Source organism: Scophthalmus maximus, chromosome 1 (genome assembly GCF_022379125.1).
Source record: "Scophthalmus maximus strain ysfricsl-2021 chromosome 1, ASM2237912v1, whole genome shotgun sequence".
Taxonomy (NCBI): Eukaryota; Metazoa; Chordata; class Actinopteri; order Pleuronectiformes; family Scophthalmidae; genus Scophthalmus; species Scophthalmus maximus.
In genome coordinates this window covers 5,536,476-5,552,515 of record NC_061515.1, presented here as the reverse complement: position 1 = coordinate 5,552,515, position 16,040 = coordinate 5,536,476, and the positions used below count along the sequence as shown (strand labels likewise).

Sequence of the window (16,040 nt, the reverse complement as noted above, 5' to 3'; positions counted from 1 at the left end):
ACATCAATTATTTCATTAGAACTTTTTTTTTTTAAAGCCATTAATAACAAATCTCTGCTGTGATATCTTTACAACTGTAGTATAATAATATCTTTACAACTGTAGTATAATAATATCTTTACAAATGTAGTATAATAATATCTTTACAACTGTAGTATAATAATATCTTTACAACTGCAGTATAATAATATCTTTACAACTGTAGTATAATAATATCTTTACAACTGCAGTATAATAATATCTTTACAACTGTAGTATAATAATATCTTTACAACTGTAGTATAATAATATCTTTACAACTGTAGTATAATAATATCTTTACAACTGTAGTATAATAATATCTTTACAAATGTAGTATAATAATATCTTTACAACTGTAGCACAATAATCTCTGTCAGGCTGATTTAACGTACAATCATCTAATGAGAGGGTTACTTCACTCTCAGTCTCACTCACCTGTCGTCTCCCCTTGTCGCGCTGCAGGTGGAAACACAACTTTTTATTCTTTCCTTTTCTTTTTCTTTTTCAAATCACTGAAACTCAAATAAGTCGAAGACGGGCGACACTGCTGTCAACCCCGCCGCAGGTAAATCCCAGTGTCCCTGTGAATCCTTATTTCCTCTCTTCACAGGTTACTGACCCCAAAGGAAGAAGAAGAAGAGTAGGAAAGACAACAACAACAAAAAAAAGTTCCCTGCCACCGTTGACGACTTTCGCTCCTTTCAACCAAAACCACGCGCGCCCGCTTCCAGGAGGAGAGAGAGAAACATCTGGAGGACTGTGGGGTGCGAAACACAGCTCGTCGAGGTTTATCCGCACTCTGTCGCTGAGTGTGTGTGTGTGTGTGTGTGTGTGTGGTCGTCCTGTGAGCGGTCAGCTGCGCAGACTGGAGGGGCGCTAGTGACGTCATACTGCGCTTCTGTGAGTGGCCAAGCGGCGCACGAGAGACTCTGCACAGGTGAACACACACACACACACATCGTCCAAAGAGGCCGCTGGATCATTGCAATAATATTAGTTATTATTATTATTATTATTATTATTACTATTATTAATAATAATATTATTATTGTTGTTGTTGTTAATGCTATTATAGTTGTTGTTATATTATTATTATTATTATTAATAATAATATTAATGTTGTTGATATTGTTAGTATTATTATAGGTAATAATAATATTGATATTAATATTAATAATAATATTTATATTATTTTAATGATAGGTGTGTGTGTTTGATGCTGGGAGCTGATTTAGTGTAGAGATCCCTCTCAGTGAGTCGGCACACAGACAGTGTCTCCCACCAGCAGCTACAGAAACCTACGCGCAGATGTGTGCATGAAGTCATCATCACACCCCCCCCCCCCCCCCCCCCCCCAGTTCCTTGTCTGCAGACAAAATAAAAAGGGAAGTTGGAACGATCTGACTTGTGTTTGTCGTGAAGAAGGAGAAACACACAGATTCAAACTTGAGAGCAGAGGAGGGCAGACAAGGCAGCACAGAGGGACGAGGCCTTGGCGAGAAGGTGGGACGGACGGAGAGAAGGTGCAAGCAAAGGAGGAGACGAGAAGCAGAGGATGGGTGGACGAGGTGCACAGAGCTGCTGGCTGCTCCTCACGCTCTCTCTGAAAGGCAAGTGTTTCTACTGTATATGAAGAAAAGTACCAGCAGAATTCATGACTTGCTTCCAGCTCAAGCGTTTTTTTACATTGCAAAGCTGAACGCTTCAAATATATGCTGTGATGGGATAAGATGAATAAACATCCAAAAGAGGCTGTAACATCTGGAAAGTACAATAGATACAATCTAGCAAACTGTAATAATAACTGCGGTGTATAGATACACTCACGTGTGTCTTTGTACAATGGCAATTTAATACTGAGACTGGTGTAAGGAACATGTACATTAGCATGATCGTGTTTTATATTATGCTTGTGGTTTTTGATAAACGTGTAAACTAATTCTCAAGAAGTTTCACCCACGACTTTAAATGGTTATAATGTAAAAACTCTCGCAATCCCCCTGCAACTCAGGTATTCTTGCAGGGGATTGGTCCGTTCATCTCCCTTCCGGTCCCGTCTGTGCCTTGATTGGCTCTTCGGTGGTTCTCCCTTGTTCCTATGACTACCCCCAGAGTTCGAATGAAAGCAGGGCGGAGGGGCGGCTCCCTACTCAGGTAATTCAATGAAGGAGACATTGTTTGCTGCTGCAGTTTGTCCTGCAGTGAGTCGACTCTGCAGGGGCCAAAATCTGTGAATCATGATAAAATAAAGTATGTTACTGTAAGCTTGTAGTCAAGGTTTTCCTTTCAAAATGAAATGAACAGAATCAATCTATTGGCTAGAAGCGCTCTTGATTTGTGACTTATTAGGGTGGAGGAGGTGAAGAGGAACCGTACAAAGTTTTGTCCGAGATGTGGTGTCGCGAAGACAGCCGCTGTCTCACCCAGAGGTAAGACCAACAGGAGACGTGGAGCTTCACCTGATTTTCACAAATTCCTCACAGCACAGAGTTTACACAAAAAGTCTCTACACCTGTCTGTCTGTCTGTCTGTCTGTCTGCCTGTCTGTCTGCCTGTCTGTCTGTCAGGTATGTGTTCCACAGTGCTGGTGTTTTCCCAGATCCGTCCTACCACAACAGGGTGCGGCACCTGGGACAAGCGGGAACAAAGAACTGTTCCCTGAAGATCTCTGATCTGAGAGCGTCGGACAGTGGAACATACGTGTTTTACCTCATCACCAGTCATCCGACACAGAAGATGCCGGGGCAGAGAGGCATACAGCTGCTGGTGGCAGGTGGGGAATCGTTCATCCACTGCGGAAACAGAAATTGTAAAGCACCATTTGAAATTGGCAAAAAAAAAAATCACAATAGCACCGCACCGTAGTTTGAATATGACACGGTCAGGCTTTAACATTTGTAACACACGGCGCTCAAGGGTGAGGTTATGTGTGCTTATAAACTGAATGTCTCAAAATGTCCATTGCACTGGTAGCCAGAGAAATAAAACCAAAGTGATACAGAGTGATGCTGGGGGGAAAAAGAAACAGAGTTAATTCTTTAAAGGGCTGGTGACGGTGTTTGGCATGAATTAGTTTGCATCTTGTATCTATTATATCTACCAAAGATGATAGACCCTTTTAACAGAAGGTGCCAACCTGAAAACATTTTTTTCTCCCCTTTTTCATAATCATGTGAAGAGTTGATGTTATTGCACCATGAGAACCATCACACAGTCTGTGTACTAAAACCACTTCCTGCCTGCAACCTTAGTTGGACACATTTGCTATTTTTGAGAAGTAGAACTGATCTGAAACTGCATATATATCTTTATGAGATCAGCTTGACCAATAAAATTGTTACATTGCTATTCGGAAAACAAATTTCTTTCACGACCAAACATGTGGCCACAAACTGTAATTTTGTCTTTGTTGAACGTAAAAAAAAGGGGGATCTTAAGTTATTAGGGCCTGTTGACAGCGAGTCTCATTTTGAATGCGTGGTTAGTGTTTGAAAAGTGGTGCTGTTGCTCCGCCACAAACGTTCCCTTAAGCAATTATTGAGGAACATGTGTGTGAAGTCATACACTTGTTTTTGTCCCGTTTCTTTCTGCTCCCACGTTGTGTCGTAACTGCACGCTTAATCAAACAAAGGAAAAAATACAGTAGAAATAGAATAGAATAGTAATTTGCTAAGGAAGAGATGGATATTTGTATTTGACAGAAATATTTTCAACTCAGAATGTGAATGAATTTGTCGTTGGCACATTGTATTATTCATGACAAACTTATTAAAACCATCACTTTGTGTCAAATGAATCGAAACCAATGAGACAGAGTTCATATCCTCAGTGTATTTGTTTGGGTGCATTTTCAATTTTCAGAACTACACCTTACACCCAGTGGGTTTCTATTATGAATATATGAATTAATGGACAAATATTTTGTATACCTGCTGGTCTTAAATTTGATAATTTAAAGCCAATATTATGAATAATATTTGTATAGCTTACAATATAATGCTATATTAATATAAAAATTAGTATATATTCAACAGTTTTGTCTTGGTACAAGAAAAAAATACTTAATGCATCATATACAGTAAAGACACTTTAATATAATGTAACTTTTGAATAAATTAAACTTGAAAAGAATATGTCGGGACAAACAATGAGTACATTACTTTGCTATTTTGTAAAATTCAGTTGCTGACTTTTCTGCCAAATGATGATTTTGTCTACATGGAACATATCAAGTCAGTGATCTAATCCCACGCCTCGTCTCCAGATTCCTCCAGTGCAGTCACGATGTCAGCGAGTCCCTCCGGTGGCATCACCGAGGGTGACGCCTTACGTCTGGCCTGCTGCAGCCCGTCTGCCGATCCCCAGGCCCGCTTCAGGTGGTTCCAGAGCACGAGCTCCAGCCCCAGACATGATGGACAGGTGTGGGACATCGGCGACGCTACCTCTGAGGACTCTGGCAGCTACTACTGCCAGATGCAGACTGGAGATGGAGTGCAGAGCTCAACAACGCTTGCCATTGATGTGGAGTGTAAGCAAAGTTTAGTTATAATCATGGACAGAATTTCTTTTATAGTTTCCTCCTGGCTGGATGAAGAAACTTCCAAATACTGTTTGATAATTGGCTATAAAAAAGGATTTGAAACCAGTTGACAGAATCTAATATGACTTATGACTGACCTTTGACCTCCCACCCGTCTAGACTCGCCTCGGAATACAGTTGTCTCGATCTCCCCTGCCGGAGAGCCGCAGGGGGGCCTTCCTGTGACTCTGACCTGCAGCAGTGATGCTAACCCACCTGTCCACACGTACACCTGGTACCGGGGCGCAGCGTGTCTCCCCGCAGGCGACAAGAGCTTTCACCAGGCGACACAATCCCTGGCCAAGCCCACGGGAGGAGGCTCGGCGATCGGCAGTGTCGACATCAGCACTGAGGAATATGGACCGCACTGCTGCGTGGCACGCAACACACACGGATCACAGACTTACTCTGTAACACTGAGGGATACCAGAGGTAGGGGATTGAAGAGCCTGTGTGTTCTTTGTCCAGATTCTGTCCATTCATATGCATATTCAAAAAAAAAAAAAAAGGCCTGAGAGAGTTTGAGTGACGGTAGTTGTCTTTGGTGGTTTCTGTCCACTGCAGCCTCGACCCCGCCGACCTCTACAGGAAGCAGAGTGCTGCTTATCAGTGTGATCGTATGTGTCCTGTTGGCTATTTTAGCCATAGTTGCCTTTCTTATGAGGAGGTGAGTTCTTTGCTTCTCTAACAAGCAGTCAGTATTGCCATATTTATTTAATTGCTGTCATCTTTCTTTGATCTGTCAGCATTTCATCTTCGGGAATACTCAGATGTACAGTGGTTTTAACAGGAGTTCCCTACTCACAAAAGACTGCAGAGTTTTTTTGTTAAAAGATCGAGACACAAGCAAACAATATTACCAAAAATCTGGGTTTGTTTTACATATATGAATGAATTATTGATCAAATATCAAGAAAATTAGTTGAATAATGTAGACGTCAGTGGGTTTTGTTGAGCAATGTTGTCTGTCCCCTCAGGAGACAGAAGACATCCCAGCGCGGGTCGTACGTCCCCACTGCAACAACTGCTACTGAACTTTAAGGACTCAGCATTTCATCAAAAGCATAAGACACCGGGGATTTTTTTTTGTTTAATCATATTCAGATAACTTTAGATAGGTCCATTTTTTCCTGAATACCCTCAGACACTCTTGTCAAAGTCAAAAGTCACAGTCAACTTTATTGTCAGTTCCTGAAGTAAACAGACATTTCCTGAAGTAAACAGTAAAGTGTCACACCAACACCGGAGACCTTTGTTCCGGGGTTTCAATGCACTGATCTGAACGAAGGATGAACGAGGGGGAGAGAGAGGAGCGACTGCACCGAAGGAAAAAGTGTTGGGTTATATTAAATTCCCTCTTTCTGTATCTCTTGGATATTTGATCGTTTGTTCTATGTACTTGTTTTAGTGCAATTGTGCTGTGGGATAATCTGACTGCTTTTGTCAGGAATTAACCAAGCAACCTTCAAGAAAAAAATATATATATATTATCACAGACTGAATATCTTTATCTTTTTATATATATAATGTTAAGTTAACATTGAATACAGCCTCTATGATTCATTACATCCAAAGACCACAGAAAACACCTGGACCTGGTTAGCCCTGACACTTTTACCGGATTTGAACAACATAGTACAAAGGGCAGTAAGTCCTGTACACTTCAGCAGCCAGTGTTTAACGCATAAGGATTATAAAAAGACGCAGATGATGGGAATTACAGTCATAATCATCCAATTAAGCTGCAGTTGGCACTTCTGAGTGCGTCGCGTCTCTGCGGCTCTGAGTGTAAACTCCTCAGTGTGATAAGGCACGAACAGATACGGACCAGAGCCTGCGGGGAAGTGGAGGAGGACGAGGACCAGGAGGACAGTGACTCTGACACCAGGACATCCATTTAGAAAATGTTCTTGGATCGTCAGCTATTCCTCTCATTAGTCTATTTTAGCCACAAAAACAGCCGAGTGGCGCACACAGCGTCTATTTTTAAAAAGCTTTTCAAGTAAACAAGGAAGTGCAATTTCACACGTACAGCATTTGAAGGGGTAATTTTACATCTGTTCGAAGAGCTTTTGATTAGTTCCTTTAACTGCACACTTTTAACAACTAGCCGCTGTTTTTGATGAGAGCGGCTGCCAACCATTTCAAAACTGCTTTAAGATACAGTGATTAGTATGAAGATGTATACCAAGTTTCACAAACACTGGTCAATCTTTTAGATCCACAAACTTTTTAATAATTTTTATTTTAATTAACCATTGAAAGGAAAACCAGCTTTGAAAACAGTTCCTTGTTTATCAAAAGATTGTAAAAACACAAAGAAAATAAGTCATGACATTTTGATAGGTGACAATATGCCTACATACAAAAGCATGATCAGTTATTACAGCAGCCAGCATTGTTGTGTTGTGTTCACAGGTTTCAGATGTTTACACACACAGATTATTGAACGGCGATCATTGATGAATATTCGTTAGATTCACCTTTGGACACACAGGTGTTGTGGTCGCAAGATGCCAAGTTATTTAAGTGTCCTGGGAAGAGATGATTGTTGATGTTTTTCATATTCATGGTATTTTCATAATCGTGGCATTGCTCCTGAAACACACCGGGAAGACATTGGACATTCTGTGACAAACGGTGATACATCTACTGTATTTGGACAGAACGGGCTCCCACTTATCATTTCGTCCACGGCAGAATTCCGCATCTTCTTCCTTTAACAATGAAATAAGAAATAAAAAACGAGCACTGAACTTTTCATGACAGTCATAATGAAATGAACCCACTGGTCCAAGTCAAAGTCAGAGTGTTGTGTGTGTAACTTAACTCACCAAGCCCAGATAATAAACACTGAGAGCAACAGCAGAATGACACATTTGACTCCAATGCCAACGAAGAGGATGACACGGCTAACTGCTGCTGGAGGTAGAAAAAAAACTATGTGAGGAAAATACACTATAACGGGATGGCAGATTAAAAGGTTTTGCAAATCCAAATTTCCAGAAAATTGTATTTTCTTAAATCAGACAATTTTTAACATGCAGTTGTGCAGTTTAACTCCAGATATGTTGTTTGCCCCCCCCCCCCCCCCCCGACCTCTAATCTTCTTCCCAATCGGGCGCGTTTATGATTCCTCGGTGGATGAGTAGTCGATCACGCAGCTCATGTTTATTTAGTGCATCAGTGATCCATGATCTCTGGGGTCCCTGCATACTCACTGTCTGTGTGATACCCTGTCAGCAGCACCTCCCTTGAGTTTTCCCCCACACTGTTCCTGGCCTGGCACAGGTAGAGGCCAGCGTGGGACGCCTTCCCAGGGGGAAGAGTCAGCACCTGTCCCGAGCCCACCCACAGCATGGCGCTGGAGCTGGAGCTGGAAACAGAGGCCCCGTACCAGGTGTAGTTGTCCGCCGCGGGGTTAGCCACAGCGCTGCAGGTCAGATTCACGCTGCTGCCCTCCGCCACATCACCAGGCTGGCTCACCTCAATGGACATATTTAACGGAGCATCTGTTTAAACACACACACACACGCACCAGGTTTGACATGTCAAATATATAAGCATCAAGATGAACAGGAAACCCCCTCTGGTAGAGATGCTCTTTCGTCTTCAGGTTGACCGGATTTGTTTGCACCAGATAAATTAGTGATTTTTAACTAAATCGCCTTTGCTGAAATCATAATTTTTCTCACTTAACATAATGAAAAGATTCTTCTGGCAAACTCCGGATGCCACCAAGTCGGTGAGTTTAAATAACCCTGCAGCCTTGTCTCAGCCGCCACTCATCGTGGTGCAGCACTCACACTGGACGTCCAGAGCCACGGGGTCAGATGGGTCCGACTCTTGTCCTTCGATAGCGCATGAGTAGTTTCCAGAATCTCCTGGCTGAGCCTGGAACGTCAGGTTGGCTACTGGCCGTCCGTCTTTGAACCAGACGGTGCCGGGAGGTCGGTAGCAGGATGTTCCACATTCAAGAGTCACGTCGTCTCCTGCTCTCACTCTCTCTGGGTGAACTCTGGCACTGAGCTCTATACACCAGTCGGTTGAATAAAGGGAGAGCATGACATTAAGAAAAGCTGTAGAGTATTATACGTATTATCTGTTTATGATCATTTTACCTGTGACAGAAAGATGGACTGATTCACCAGCCCTGCTACGCCAGCCGTACGTGTCCGTATCGAACCTAAAGTAGTAATATCCACTGTCGTTTCCCTGCACATCGTGGATTGCGAGGCTGCAGTTGTGCTGCCGGTCACCGAGGTACACGGAGCGATTTTCATATGAGGCAAGATCTGAAAGCTCAACACGTTTCCAATTGTGTTGTTTAATGTGTCCTTTGGACCAGGCAGTCTCTCTGACAGTTTCCCCCTCTCTATAGCTGTATGAGCACCTGAACGCCACCGACGAGCCCTTCACAGCACAAGGGTCCGGGTTTTCAAAGGTCACTGACCAACCAGAACCTCCAATTCCTGGGAAAGGGCACATGAGACTAGTATTGATGATTTCTCTGCGTTATTATTCTTTAACTGTAGGATCTTCCTTACAAACAAATTGTGATAGTGATGCCAGGAAGTGCGGGGAGGATATATGGAAGGGAATCTGTCTCACCAGAAATTTTGAAATTTGAATTTAACCCTTCAGATTTGAAGCACTGAATTTTTTTTGCAGGGCAATTATGTATCTGAAATTTGCCTCTGAAGTCAACACTTCAAAGTCCCAATAACAGAATTTCACCTGTTTTTTTTAAGGTAGAAGTTCAGTGTGAAAAAACAATTCAGATGCAGCCATTCACCCTGGTCAAGTTGCAAAGATAATCACAGACTCTTTTCGGCTCGATAACAAACGAAACGCTACTAAAACGCAGGCGCAGCCTCCTCCCAGTCAGAGCGAGGTACAGGATGAGCTACAGCATAAGGTTCATTCAAAACAACCCGAATTCTGGGTCATAACATAACTTAATAACATGGGTCTCTATGAGCAGCCAGCGGTGAGACGAGTGAGACAGGGACCGTCTACAAACAAATTCAGTCTGGTGAGACAGATTCACTTCCATAGGGATATTATCATTACACAGATCAGAATCAGAATCAGAATCAGAATCAGAATCAGAATCAGTTTTATTGCCAGGTAGGTAACAGGTTACATATTAGGTGCATTTAGCAGTCAACATATATACACAGAATTAGAAAAAGAAAAGAAAAGAAAAGAAAAGAAGATGGATGAAATAAAATTCACATTATTTACAATAAATTTACAATAAATATCGAACATAGTTAAAGGATAAAAGTGCCCTCACTCATTTAGGTTTCGCAAGATTATCTCTGGGTACGATTCTGCAACTGAATGTTCCCACCTTCCGATTTTCCTCATGTTCCACTGTAAACACTGCGTTGTGCTATCAAAGATACAGTATTTATAAAAAGGGCAATGACATGAGTGAATTCGAGACAAAAGAAAAATCTGTCCTCACCCTCCGTCGTGATCAGAAGCACCAGCACCGTGACCGTCTTCTCCATTTCAGCGTTTGACTTGGGTGCTCATGAGCGAGCGTGACCGGGAACAGCGCGGACCAGGAAGCGGAGGACGACAGAAACAGAACAACCCTGCTGACTATGCAAATCCAAAGGTTGAGATGGACCGAGAAAAGCGAGGCCCTGAGACGCGGTGCCTTCCTTCGCTGTACCACCTCATCACGCATGAGATCAGCTGCTGATAAAAAGTGGGCGTCAGCAAGAAACACCCAAGAAAGTTGGACTGTATCAAAATGTGCGTCAAACACTCTATTTCCCGCGTCCGGCGTGCTGCTTTCGTTACTTCCCTTTTCACGTGTGCTTCTTTTATTGCCCTTCTGCGGAAACTCCGAGTGCACATCAGCAGGATGTCTTGGTCTCTCTGAGCCTGTTTGCGCGTCGATGCTGCCGAGCCTCACAGACCTGCGGCCACGGCTCTGCTTCGTGCTCATGTTTTCCAATCAGGAAGCGAGGGGCCTGAATCTAGCCTTCCTCTTTCAGCTGGATACGGTCCCACGGCGGGAACCACATCGCGAAAAACAAAGTGTGCAGAGGAAGGGATGTGCCATTTATGCAGTCATGGCAGCAGGGTGACCTCGACTCTCAGAGAGAAGGAACTCATTCAGAGGTCAAACTGTGAGTTACCCAAGTATGCAAAGCTCATTCTCCAAGGCCAAGAATTCACGACCAAGTCCAGTCGCTCCTGATTCAACAGCCTTGTAGATTGTGAGGACCGAGTCGGAACATCTGGGCTGGTCCCGGCTCCCTGACACACCCTCAAGGGGCTGCGCGAGCGAAAAGCACGTACAAGTACGAGTGCGAGCAAGTACCGGTACCGTTTAAAAAAAACCTCTTGGATTTGTAGGGTCATGGCCTCGAAGGAAGCGAAAGTAAAGGCGCGACGGGAAAAAACAACCTTCTATCATTAGCTGATGTTGAGGTCTGCAGCTATTAATGGCTCAGGCTGAGCCTGAGCCAGATCGACCTGTTTCTCATTCTCAGAAATCTGGCTTGTATATCAGGAAGACGTCCACATTCTTTCGCATGCCTTGTTCTTTATTTGCCGCCTGCTTAGACTGGGAGGATGGAGTGAGGCATTAAAGTGTATAGGGAAGGCTCGAGAGCGGATCATTTCAACAGAAGAAACAGGACTCATTTTTATTTTTAAACACTTGTCTTCATATAAGGAAGCCACTTGCATGCCTGCTGGGGAGGTTCCTGTTCATTTCGCGGTTAGTGAGTGATTTGATGGTCCTTCTGTTCATTGCAAGGTGGTTGATTCTATTTTTACTTCGTTCCTCATATTTGCCATAGCACTCTTGGATTTGGGGACAAATGAGTGGGGGTTATGTTATAATATTGACTCTGAAAACGATAACTTGAGAACCAGTGATAAGGGCTGAACAATAAATTACGTATGAGTGTGTATAAAATGGTGATGCTATGTTTGTTTCTCAGTCTAAATCGAAGTGTGACATTTTTGTTGTTTCTTTAATAAATATGAAATCATGTGATTTCATGGCTGATATACTCCTCAGGCCAATCTGACCCAGTTGATGGTCTTGATGGTGTGAAAGAAAAGATTATTACAATATGTCGGTTTACGGTTCTTTCTCAAATCAATTTGAAAAAAGCTTTAAATAATGGCAACTTTTACTATATGTATTGTTTTCCTTTGTTGCTGTATGAAAAGTAAAGTTACGTTGTTGGAATCTTTGCAGGTTAATCTCGGGAACAAGAAGGACAGAGTGTAAAAAAATGGAGATGAAGAAGAAAGCCGAGATTTCTCCCATCTGCTTGCTGCTCCTGACGTTGCTCCAGATCACCACACCTTCCCTAGGTCACTAACTCCATGATTTATTTAGTATGAGATTTATTTGTGACAAGGTTTAGTTTTCCAGCCCCTTAATTAAATGAAGGAATTTTAGCTCCTTGGAAATGTTTCTATTTCACTTCCTCGTTCTTCTCTTCCAAAATAAATCCACCCTTCCACTAAGGGCACAGGTTTAGATTGCATTTCATTTCCAACGCACGAACCACAACCGCAACTCAACTGAACAAAGAATCTGAGTGGTGTTGTGTGTGTTGTCACAGCGCGTTGTGCAAGATCCCACGCTCATCGTGTCTAGTCTGTCCGGCCTCCGGCTCCTTGTGTCTGTGTGTTTGGCTTCTTGACCCGTACAAAGGTTTTTCTGATCGGGACAAACTGCCTACGTTTAATTGTGCAAGAAATCATTTGATAGGAATATAACAGGACATATTTTTCTCTTTTTATTTAATTTGTTGAAACACTGTCACGGGTGAAAATCGCGATTTTTCTTTAACAATGATAATTATCACTTAAAAAATGATCATTTCAGCAGATTTCACACTAAATAAGCGTTTAATTGTCTGCAAAAGTTGATTTTATTCAATTATTCACATTATTTTCTTTAAGTGTAGCTTTATTCCTCTCTGACACACATGCCTTACTTCAACATATTGACTGTTCCAGCTCAAAACGCCACCACGACCATCTTCCCTGTCACCACCACCACCACCACCACCATCACTTCAGCAGCCGACCCCGCAGCTCTCGGTTACAGCACGCGGCCAGCTGACGTCACAGTGGCGTTGGGGGAACCTGCGGTGTTCAGCTGCGGCGTGCCCGACGCTTCTCCCGGTCTCTCGTTCACCTTCTACGGTAGTCACGGCAGCTACACCCTCACCTGCCCCGGTGGCCACCTGGAAGATGTCCCCCAGGTGAGGTGGTCCCTGTCCGCCCTACTTGGTCTCGTCTCTATGTCCTCTTCTCCCCCTCACTGACACTCAAATGGATTATTTTAGTGTGTTGAAAAGTTCACTGTTCAATTGCAAATTGCAAATATATTTCTTTTCGACATTTCCTAATCTGGGCCTGCACTCTATTGAAACATCTTTACACTAAGAGGAGGCGCCAAGCTTTCACTCTCTAAAGCCTTTTCCTGGAACATGGCTCAGTTTGTGGTTAGGCACAAGTTACACGCAGGGCACAGTGTACAGTCATATTATTTTTTACTCCTCAGGCTCTCTACGGAGGTTGTGACATGAAGAACGGCGAGTCCCTGGCGGTGTGGACCCTCAGAGGAGCCTCAGTCTCTGACAACGGCACACGAGTCGTATGTCAACAGTCAAACACTCCTGATACACTGGTCGCTGTCCTACATGTTTATGGTGAAGACCCTTTTTCCTCATTGTTGAATAGTTCAAATAATATTGCCGATTTTTTTTTTTTTACATATAACAACAACTAGATGCACTAAAGGCAACGTCTTGAGGTGTAGCCCGCCCTCATCTGCCTCCATCATGACAGTGTATGACACAGTGAATGTGGCTGGGCATCAATTAGATCTCACCTCATATTCTAATCCCCCAGCATGTCCATACAATACAGAATGCATATTTAAATTGAACTCGCAGTCCCTGAATACAGTCCACGTGTTGCACTGCCTGTAGACACACAGATAGGAGCTAATTGGCTAGAAATTAAACCTTTAAGGCTTTCAATAATACTGTCACTGGTGAGCAAATCCTCTTATTAAAAATATAGATCTTTAGTTGATCAGTTCACCTTACTATTTGTTAGAACTGAAAATAATATTCAAAGGGAGATAAAGGACATAAAACCATGTCTTCAAACATCCGTCTTTCCGTTTTTCTTGCCGTTTCTTCCTCATCCCCTTTACTTTTGTCCTCCTCTCCCAGACAACGGCGCGAGCTACGCCGTTCTCATCGGCTGCGCCATCGGAGCCTTCTTTGGTATCCTGCTGGTGTGCGCTCTCTCTTACACTATGCTGTGGAGACCTGAGAGGTGCCGCAAGTGCTTGGGTAAGTAGCGCTTCAATTCACTGGCGTGAGAGAAATGCTCATACTGACACTGATAAATACTGCTCAATGTCTTCATGTGCTTTCAGGGGCAGGAGAAACAGAAGATGACATGGTCACAATAGTGGCGAAGAACTCAAAGGAGACAGAAAACTGAGGAAGAGGCGATGAAGGTGTCGCGAGGTGGGGTTCCCTTCACCTTTTAACCAACGGAGGACACAGCAGGAATGATCTGTTTCTGTTTTTAAATCCTCGGGGCCAGCTCCAGTGGGACCCCCGATTAATTTCCTGGTTTTACCCTCAATAATTGAGGTGAGCACTTCAAACAATAGACCGGTGTTGGGAGCTATAGTGTGGGTAAAGCAGTATGTGAAGTTTTTAAAAAAAGCCAGGGTTTGACGAACAGTCTGTATGAATGTTTGGCCTTAATGCTTAATATTTTTTTGCCCACGTGAGCGTTGCTTGCTGCATCCTAAACTACAGAAAAAACTGCAAGCAGGGAGGTTATGAAAGTGCCGGGTAGGGGCCATTACAAAAACAAAAACGTCTGCAGACCGTCCGCAAATGAGGAACGGGAGAGTAGCAGCTTTTTGTGTTAGCACACACGACCGACCGCTCTAAACCAACAAACCCATAGAGGTAAGGAATTCACAGACTTCCTGTTGTGCTTGTCCCACCAGGTTAGTCCGCTGCACTTGCACAGTCTGTCCACTTGAGGGAAGCACTCACTGTAGAGATAACAGTACCAGTCAATTTCTTTAAAACAAACACAAAAGTACATGTTGCCCTTTTTGTCTTTTGAGTATTTTCATGTATTTGCATTCTGCACTAAACTGTCCTAAGTCATCATCTTAACATGAATGCAATATAGTTATTAATACCACAGTTACTAAATGTACAATCAGGGATGTGTTTGTTTGTCTGTTGTTGCTGCTGCTTGTTATTGGCGCACCCTGCTCTGCCTTTTGATTTCTTTACATGTTTTCATGATTACATTATTGGAATACGCTCATGTTCATAGTTTGTTCTCTTTTTCTTGTTGATCATGGACCCTGCACATGAGATGTACTTGCGAATCAGAGCTCGCTGTTACTACGTGGCCCATGACCATGATAAAATTGTATGATGTCCCAAAAAAAATTATTAATTACTAAATAAACAGATTGCACTGATTTTTGACTGTAAAAAATGGTTTCTTCCAAACCGGTTCACAGTTGAATCTTCCAGAACTTCCTATTTGAATCACTCTGTATATTCCTGAATGACTGGATGTTACAGGATGTTACATTGTGGTACATGAAGTACATATTGTACAGTATATACCATCACTGATGACAAACATTTCTTCATATACTTATTTGTGCACATAATAATTTGAGTGGTGCGATCGACATAAAGTAAGTAAAGGGAGACACATGATTTTTGCCGCCCCCTGGTGGTGAAGTCATGTGTCAGGATCAAGACCTTCACACTCATTGGCTGTTGTCCTTCTCTGTCCTTATGTCTTTGTGTTGTTTTACTTATGGAACATGGCCCAGCGTGATGAAAGCTAAAGGATTTATTATCAACTACAGGCATTTCAGCATATAATTAAAATGGAAATGGCATGAAATTAAGTTTCCCTTTTAGTGATTTCTTCAAGCTGCTAATTAGTCCCTTTTCACACCAAACCGTGCACTTCAACTTATTGTTTTAATGATCAGGTGTCGTTACCGAATTCCCTCGTATTCAAAGACGCACACAACTTTACATTAGAATTCAATTAACTGAGCGTTTAACAATGAATGTGACAAGTGCCATTTGACTGATTTTCCCATTCATATTCCCCCGACTTTGTTGTGACACCTGATGGAGCAGCATGGACAGCCTGCGAAACACGCACACACACACACACACACAAACACACACTCAAACACATGTACGCACACACATGCACGCACACACACGCACACACACACACACACACACACACACGGCAGTCAGCGGGACACAATTCTCCCTCATCTTTTAGTTGATACAACAGAAGTAGTATGGAGCAACGTGTTGACTCAGCTGCTCCGCTTCACGCTCAGTTCACTCCATGA

The 16,040-nt window shown here is 42.9% G+C and overlaps 3 protein-coding genes across 9 annotated transcripts; 2 read left to right on the top strand and 1 right to left on the bottom strand.

The window, feature by feature from the left end:
- The first annotated feature begins 645 nt into the window (after positions 1-645).
- Positions 646-6,095, top strand: LOC118285689 (B-cell receptor CD22-like). 5 transcript variants are annotated; one of them, XM_047332256.1, is made up of 9 exons: positions 646-785; positions 1,380-1,631; positions 2,033-2,175; positions 2,371-2,450; positions 2,589-2,794; positions 4,286-4,549; positions 4,721-5,032; positions 5,165-5,267; positions 5,578-6,095. In XM_047332256.1, the coding sequence occupies exons 2-9, from the start codon at positions 1,577-1,579 to the stop codon at positions 5,639-5,641; spliced, it is 1,227 nt and encodes a 408-aa protein (XP_047188212.1). In that variant the 5' UTR covers positions 646-785; positions 1,380-1,576; the 3' UTR covers positions 5,642-6,095. The 5 variants fall into 5 exon arrangements, with proteins under 5 accessions (XP_047188212.1, XP_047188213.1, XP_047188207.1 ...); XM_047332257.1 differs by having other exon boundaries at positions 661-785; positions 1,444-1,631; XM_047332251.1 differs by lacking the exon at positions 646-785 and adding an exon at positions 820-958 and having other exon boundaries at positions 1,444-1,631.
- Positions 6,096-6,881: 786 nt separating this feature from the next.
- On the bottom strand, positions 6,882-10,753 carry cd22 (cd22 molecule). Of its 2 annotated transcripts, none has more exons than XM_035647507.2 (7): positions 10,074-10,753; positions 8,722-9,072; positions 8,407-8,631; positions 7,822-8,112; positions 7,435-7,522; positions 7,284-7,317; positions 6,882-7,198 (listed from the first exon to the last, which is right to left on the bottom strand). In XM_035647507.2, exons 1-7 carry the CDS (start codon positions 10,117-10,119, stop codon positions 7,043-7,045), a joined length of 1,191 nt encoding a protein of 396 aa, XP_035503400.2. In that variant the 5' UTR covers positions 10,120-10,753; the 3' UTR covers positions 6,882-7,042. The 2 variants fall into 2 exon arrangements, with proteins under 2 accessions (XP_035503400.2, XP_035504217.2); XM_035648324.2 differs by having other exon boundaries at positions 7,435-7,519.
- Positions 10,754-11,112: 359 nt separating this feature from the next.
- LOC118319693 lies at positions 11,113-15,129 on the top strand. Of its 2 annotated transcripts, none has more exons than XM_035650638.2 (6): positions 11,113-11,384; positions 11,835-11,953; positions 12,608-12,855; positions 13,158-13,305; positions 13,837-13,959; positions 14,046-15,129. In XM_035650638.2, the coding sequence occupies exons 1-6, from the start codon at positions 11,362-11,364 to the stop codon at positions 14,111-14,113; spliced, it is 729 nt and encodes a 242-aa protein (XP_035506531.1). In that variant the 5' UTR covers positions 11,113-11,361; the 3' UTR covers positions 14,114-15,129. The 2 variants fall into 2 exon arrangements, with proteins under 2 accessions (XP_035506531.1, XP_035507156.1); XM_035651263.2 differs by having other exon boundaries at positions 11,120-11,345.
- Positions 15,130-16,040: the final 911 nt, after the last annotated feature.